Raw genomic sequence first — 7,633 nt, 5'->3', positions numbered from 1 at the left:
TCACCAAAACCAGCATGATTCACATTCTCCCCCTTTTTTATGATGACAATCATTATCAAGTTAATTTTTTTCGGCATCATCAAAACCTGAAATCTGCATGATTCACTAGATTGAATACAATGATTCTTGCGAACAGTTTGCATTAATCATTGTATTGAATCTTGAATTGTCCGTTTGGACAGTTTGGGAAAAGTCATATTTTTAGAGTACATTCAATCGTTAAGGTTAAGTTTATTTTCTTAAATTTGATGAAATAGCGGTACAATGCATTTCTCTTTGTTCTTTGAGTGCATACTTGATTGTTGTGGAATTCATCTCACCACTTTCATGTCATGTACTTGGAGACCAATGCGAAATGCTGCCGAAATTTTGTCAAATTTAAGAAAAGATACTTAACCTTGACGTATGAATGTACTATAAAATATGTCTTCCTGAATGGGATAGGGCCACACCTTTAATGAAAAAGTGAGATTTCCATGCATCAAAAAACTTTGTGAGTATCATACAGTTAATAATTAGATGAATCGAAGTTGGATGAATGCAAGTTGCATGAGCCCTTTGTATGATGAAGGTGTGGAACAGTTCTTGGAATTCGCCTTTGAAAGAAGTCAACCGGATGAGGATGGAAAATATTTATGTCCTTGTATAAATTGTTTGAACGAGGGATGACCACAACTTGACAACATACGGGGGCATCTATTGTGTGATGGGATTAAGAAGAATTATACGACATGGATATGGCATGGTAAATTGACAGACATGTAGAGGGACTCCCAATCTGAACCGGTTGATGTACAAATGAGAGATTACTTAGAGGAAATGATTTGTGATCTTGGACAAGAATCTTTTCAGCAAGCACAGGCCCCTATGTATGATACATTGCAAAGTGATTATAAGAAGCCTTTGTATTCGGGGTGCAAGAAATCTTTGACCCTGTTGTCAGTGGTGTTAAGTCTGGTTAATGTCAAGGCCAGATATGGGAGGAGTGACAAAAGCTTCACTTCACTTCTTCAAGTGGCGCAGGATATGCTTCTAGAGGAAAACACTTTGTCAAAAAGTTACCATCAGGCAAAGAAGATACAATGTCCGATGGGTATGGAATACCAGAAGATTAATGCATGCCCTAATGATTGCATAATGTACAAAAATGAGTTTGAAGAAATGCACAACTGCCCCAGATGTGGGGTATCACGGTACAAAGTGAAGGATGATGATGAGTGTAGCAATGATGAAAGCACCAAGAAAGGCCTCCCAACAAAGGTGTTGTGGTATCTTTTGATCATTCCAAGGTTCAAGCATTTGTTTGCTAATGTAGATGACACAAAAGACCTTACATGACATGAAGATGGGAGAAATTGTGATGGAATACTCCACCATCCGGTTAATTCCTCTCAGTGGAAGAAGATTAATAATTTGTATCCAAAATTCGGCAAAGAGGCAAGAAATCATAGGCTTGGACTTGCCAATGATGGAATGAATTTGTATGGCAGTTTAAGTACCCAACACAGTTCGTGGCCTGTTTTGCTAGTAATTTACAACTTGCCTCCTTGGTTGTGCGTGAAGCAAAAATACATAACATTGTCCATGATGATATTGGGCCCAAGGCAACCAGGAAATGACATTGATGTTTATCTCGGTCCCTTGATTGAATACTTGACAAAGTTGTGGGACGAGGGGGTTGTTGTGTATTTGGAAAGACCCAAAAAAAGGAAAAAAGTAAAACTTTCATATGAAAGAAGAGGTCGATATTGTTTGATCTTCCATACTTGTCTAATCTAGATGTTAGGCATTGTATTGATATTATGCATGTAGAGAAAAATGTATATGATAGTGTCATTGACACACTTCTTAACATTCAAGGCAAGACAAAGGATGGTTTGAATACTCGCCAAGATCAAGTTGAGACGAGTATGTGAGACCAGTTACATCCAAGGTCTGCAGGTAGCTGAGAGACTAGCGAAACCAATAGATATGTCGAATCCTGACGTTAATTTGTTGTACCTGATGACATTGACCATTCCGCAGCTTTTCCTGAAGTCGTTGCAAGTGTCGTGGGATGCTAGCGTATTTGGGGTGTATAATGATAACTTCCCATTGTACATAAAGCATGAAGATCTTTCTAAAATAGCTCACAATGGTCAATGTCTGAGCATCTCTGTTATACAATTGTGGATTTTGTAAGTCACTTTGCATTATTGTATATTACCTAACTAATTGTTTTATATTTATGCATAATGTACTATATTTTAACAACAATAGACATATGATTGAGACAACTATGCGAGTGGGGAATGTCAATGTGTATGGATTCCTTAGCTTATACAAAGATCTAGCCAATTGCAATTTGAATCAGAAGATTATATTAAGAAATGAATGCATAATTCATAAAGAGATTGTACCTAGGAGCCTACTTGAATAGGTAAGTTAAACTGAACAAATAAATTTAAATCATGTATGCTTTATAATAACGTAATGTTGTCCAATGCAGTGCACATTGGCAACTGGTCGTCATTTTGCCTAAGGACAATGTTGTCATCTGGTTTTGTTCCTTGCACAATAGGCCCGACAACTACTTGAAATGAATTATTAACAGGTCAGTTATATTTTGTAATACATTTACTTTATGATTAGAATTTGACTTCAATCTTTGTGTTGTATAATACACATGCATGTTTCTCTTAATCAGTGTTTTGAAATGATTCAACGACAATCAAGGAAGTAAATTCAAGGCTGCTACTAGATGGATGGTAGTTAAAGTAAGTCATTTAAATAATGTTTCATGTCTTAAAAATTAAATTTTATTACACTTCAGTTAACTTTGAATATCTAAATATCCTATTCAATTTAGTGTAATAAAAAAAAGGAAGCACAAAGTGCGGGTACTATGTAGTGCATTGGATGTCAACAATAGTCTTAGGAGGTTTCAAGAATAACCCGGAAATGGTAATTGTTTACTTCACAACTAATTCAATTTCTTATAATTGTTATTATTTAGACTAATTTATTAACTTATGTGTTTTATTATATCATGTAGTATTTCACTCATCAAAGACCATTGAAACCAAAGAGAATGAAGACAATTCGCATTCAGTAGGCAAGAAACCAATGTTGTTTTTGAATGACAACATCGATTTTTTGGAAAATTGATATTATTATTGATTGACAACATCGGTGTTCATAATGTGCACTTCTAAATATTTTATTTTTTTCTTTTTATGATACAACATAGATTTTATACAAAATCGATGTTGTGTAATTTACTTAACATCGATTTTGGAAAACTGATGTTAACGTTGGAACTTTTAACCCAGTGATTTCAATATTAATTAATAATCGATGTTAAAAGTCTATTTTTTTAGTAGTGTTTTACTTGTGTCAAAAACCACAAATGTCCCCAACTCACCAGGTAAATGGAAGACTTATTCACAAATGAAGGTAAACAAATACACCCTTTTAATCTAATAAAATCATACGTATTTAACTTGAAATTTTATATTTTACACATCCTAATTTTATGTTTTTGAATGCCCTAACTTATTGTCATGTGAAGGTAAGTAAATGTATGGATAGTTTTACGTATATGAATGGATGGTCAAAGTTTTTTTTTTTTTGGACATAATGGACGGTCAAATTGATTCCATAAAAGTTTATAAAAACAAAAAAGCGGATTAATTAGGCAGAAATAGTTTCTGCTATTATTCATTTGACTTTCCAAATATTAATTGATAGGATTTCCTCATTGTTAATTATGACTTTTGATCATAGGAGGAGTAGGCTCACATATCTCGTCCGTTGCCACCTAAAATAAAGGAAAACGTTCAAGCCACTAACGACTGGCTCCACTAAGTATGCACTTACCTTCTTCAACAACAAATACAATATATTATATTATATTATATTATTATTATTATTATTATTATTATATATATATCCTTTCTACTTCTAATATTGCTCCAAAATTTTAATTCCGCCTCAAATGTCTTCTGGTGTGGACTCAGTTCGTGACCCTCTCGATAACGCATGGAAAACGCTTCGTTTCCCCATCATCAAACCCAGAGAGCTTCTCCTTTTGTTCCTCAAAGCGGGTATCGCCGTTTCAATGCTCTTAATCATAACCCTCTTTATCACTCTCTACAATCAACCTTTTTATCCTAACAACAACCACACAACCATGAAATACATGCTCCAACAGAAAACCCCTGAGGAAAAAGCCTCCACCAACATCTCCCACCTCCTGTTTGGCATTGGCGGCTCGTCTGCTACGTGGCAGACGCGTCGCCAATACTCTGAACTCTGGTGGCGTCCTGGCGCTACCAGAGGCTTCGTCTGGTTAGAAAGTCACCCGCCAGACAACACGACTTGGCCAGAGACCTCCCCGCTGTACCGAGTCTCCGGCGACACGTCGGTGTTCAAGTACACGTGCTCGTACGGGTCGCGCTCCGCGATTCGTATAGCAAGGATTGTAAAGGAGAGCTTCGAGTTAGGGTTGGAGAACGTGCGGTGGTTCGTCATGGGCGACGACGACACCGTTTTCTTTACCGACAACCTCGTCACGGTGTTGTCGAAATACGATCACAACGAAATGTACTACGTTGGAGGGAATTCGGAGAGCGTGGAGCAGGATGTTATACACTTCTACACCATGGCGTTTGGTGGTGGCGGGTTCGCCATAAGTTACCCTTTGGCGAAGGAACTGGTGAGGATTTTGGACGGCTGCATTGATCGTTACGCTGAGTTTTATGGGTCCGATCAGAAAATTCAGAGCTGCATCAGTGAGATTGGGGTTCAGGTCACCAAAGAACCGGGTTTTCATCAGGTATATTCTCTCTTTTTCTCTGTTTTTTTTTAATAAATAAATTGGGTTTTTTCTGTTATGGTTTAAATCAATTTATGAGTTGGGATGATTTGGACTTCAAAATTACAATTAAAATTGATTAATGGGACTATGGGAGGTTGAATTGAATGAACAATTGGAGCCGCGCAAATCGCCATTTACCGGGGCTGATATGTACATACCAGATATCCGGTTAAATTGCATGTGTATTTCTGAATTTGAATAAATATATTAGTACAATGATCGTCTTTATCAGCGATCAAATCAAAATAGAAGTTTTAATTGAAAACGTCAGTTTATTGCTAAAAAGCTACCCCATTTATTTCATATTAATTGTTGTTTTAACATTAAAAATTATATTTATTAACATTTTCAGTTTTCAAAGAAATATAAATGTTATTTTGTTCTTCAAAAAATTTTATCTTGAAATATTTAATGATTTATTTGTAGAAATTAAGAGTAATGATATTTTTGAAAAATTAACCTCTTATAAATACTATTATCTTTGCACCAAAAAATAAATAAATACTATTATCTTTTTTATGAGAATAAATGTTACTTTATCTGTTCCAACATGATTATCTTCTTAGGTTGTTTCATAAAGATTTAGAAAACCAACAAACAAAAGAAATCAGTTAACCTTAGTATCATTAATTTATTAATTGATTTTTCTTTCTATCATTAATATTACAAAGATATAAGTAAAAAAATTATCAATGATGTTATACTAAAAGATAAAATGGAAATTATTTCGGGATAAATTTTTTCTTGATTATTATGAGATGTAGGAAGTATTTTCTTGAAATAACTATTTTTTTTATAATTGTTTTTTATAAAAATTATTTTTCTTAATTTGGGTATTAAAAAACACCTTAAATGTGAATGAATGAAACGGAAGGAGCAATCAATTTGAAATAAAATCATTACTTTAGTCAACAAAATGAAAAATATATTGTGGGTTGACTGATTATATATATTACTTAATTTAAATTATTTTATTTATTGGAGATAAAAATGTGATTTTGCTATTCTGTTAAAACTTTTTTTATATATATATATTACAGGTAGATATACATGGTAACCCATATGGTTTGTTAGCGGCACACCCGGTGGCACCGTTAGTATCGTTGCACCACTTGGACTACGTGGACCCCATATTCCCCAACACGACCCGCGTTAACGCCGTTAAAAAATTAATAACGGCGTACAAAATGGATCCGGGTCGGACCCTACAGAAGAGCTTCTGCTACGACCTCCGTAGAAACTGGTCCGTTTCGGTGTCGTGGGGATACAGCGTGGAGCTCTATCCCTCTCTGCGCACTTCCAAGGAGCTCGAAACGGCGTTCGAGACATTCCGCACGTGGCGGACCTGGCACGATGGCCCGTTCACATTCAATACCCGACCCGTCAGTGTCGACACGTGCGAGAGGCCGCACGTGTATGTGCTGGATGGGGTTCGTAATGTGGATGGGGACATGACCCGATCTTGGTACAGAAAAACCGTGGACGCTTCGGGGAAGGAGTGCGCGCGTGAGGAGTACGCGCGGGCTTTGGAAGTTCAATACGTCGACGTTTATGCGTCGCGCTTTGTGCCGGACAAGTGGAAAAAGGTATGTGATTACGTGAATGTGACTTTTTCTGGGGCGTGTTTGACACTCCTTAAACGTGCTACTTGATCTGATTTTAAAGCTCCACTAATAGTGGTGTGATTTGTTTACTTGGGTAGAATACTAGAATTCTATTAAAATGAGATACAAGCCTATCTGTCTTTTTCTTTTTTTTGGTACGGTCATATGTTTAACGAAAATGTCTTGAAATATACTTTTTGGGGTGTATTTTTATTATAAGATGCTATTTTTATTTCTAAAAAAACATTTTTTGAGTATTATTATTTTTGTTAAGACTCATTCCTGAATTGTTTTTAGATTATACATGATATCTCTCATTTTTTTCCCTACACTAATCCTCTTAGTTATTTAAAAATATATTGTTAATTAAAAAGTATTTTTCTCTATAACATATTAAAACAAAGGGGAATATAACTTTTTCTTAACCATTTATCTTTATAAAAATGAATCTTGATTAATCTGAAATTTGACCAAAAGATAATAAAAATTTGGCCAATAATAAGAAAAGTTTGACCATTAATTAATTCCTCCAAAGATGGAACTAACGATTTAATCTTTAACTTTAACATGAATCATAATTTATTTTAAATTAATGGAAAACATTTTTTAAGATAAATTGTTTTTAATGCATTCATTGTGATCTTTCCAGAACAATTGCTTTCATGTATTCCAAATACTAATTGATGCCTAACAAGATTGCATGTTGGGTGAATGAGCAGGCGCCACGAAGGCAATGCTGCGAGATAATGGACGGCGCAGATGGGGTGAACTCTAGTGTGGTTCGCGTCAAGATCAGAGGGTGTCGTCGATTTGAAAGCGTGACCCCTTCGTAGAAAATTACAACAAAGAAGGAAGTTGATTTGTATTTCATTCAAGTTTCTTGCGAATGGAAGACCACTACGAAGTGGGTCATCAGAAGACGCGTTTACTCACAAATATTCTACTCGATTTCTGCACGTATATAATGATATTGTGAGAGTAGAAGAGATTAGAGAGATTTCTGTAGAGTCAACTTGTCTTGAATGTTACTCATTCACAATTCTTTTTTTTTCATCTCTAATTTATGGAACACATTTTGCTAACTCCAAAAAAATATACGGTGACTTAAATTGGCATGAGATGATAGGTTTCCAAATATTAACAAATTAAGTATGGGAAAGTATTTAGAGGA

At 35.2% G+C, this 7,633-nt stretch overlaps 1 protein-coding gene across 1 annotated transcript; it reads left to right on the top strand.

Moving 5' to 3' along the window:
- Positions 1–3,972: 3,972 nt before the first annotated feature.
- Positions 3,973–7,522, top strand: LOC114395783. The gene is made up of 3 exons (XM_028357627.1): positions 3,973–4,816; positions 5,899–6,444; positions 7,182–7,522. The coding sequence occupies exons 1-3, from the start codon at positions 3,977–3,979 to the stop codon at positions 7,293–7,295; spliced, it is 1,500 nt and encodes a 499-aa protein (XP_028213428.1). The 5' UTR covers positions 3,973–3,976; the 3' UTR covers positions 7,296–7,522.
- Positions 7,523–7,633: the final 111 nt, after the last annotated feature.

Source organism: Glycine soja, chromosome 18 (genome assembly GCF_004193775.1).
Source record: "Glycine soja cultivar W05 chromosome 18, ASM419377v2, whole genome shotgun sequence".
Classification (NCBI taxonomy): Eukaryota; Viridiplantae; Streptophyta; class Magnoliopsida; order Fabales; family Fabaceae; genus Glycine; species Glycine soja.
The sequence above is the reverse complement of the archived record's forward strand: the minus strand, read 5'-3'. Positions and strand labels throughout refer to the sequence as shown.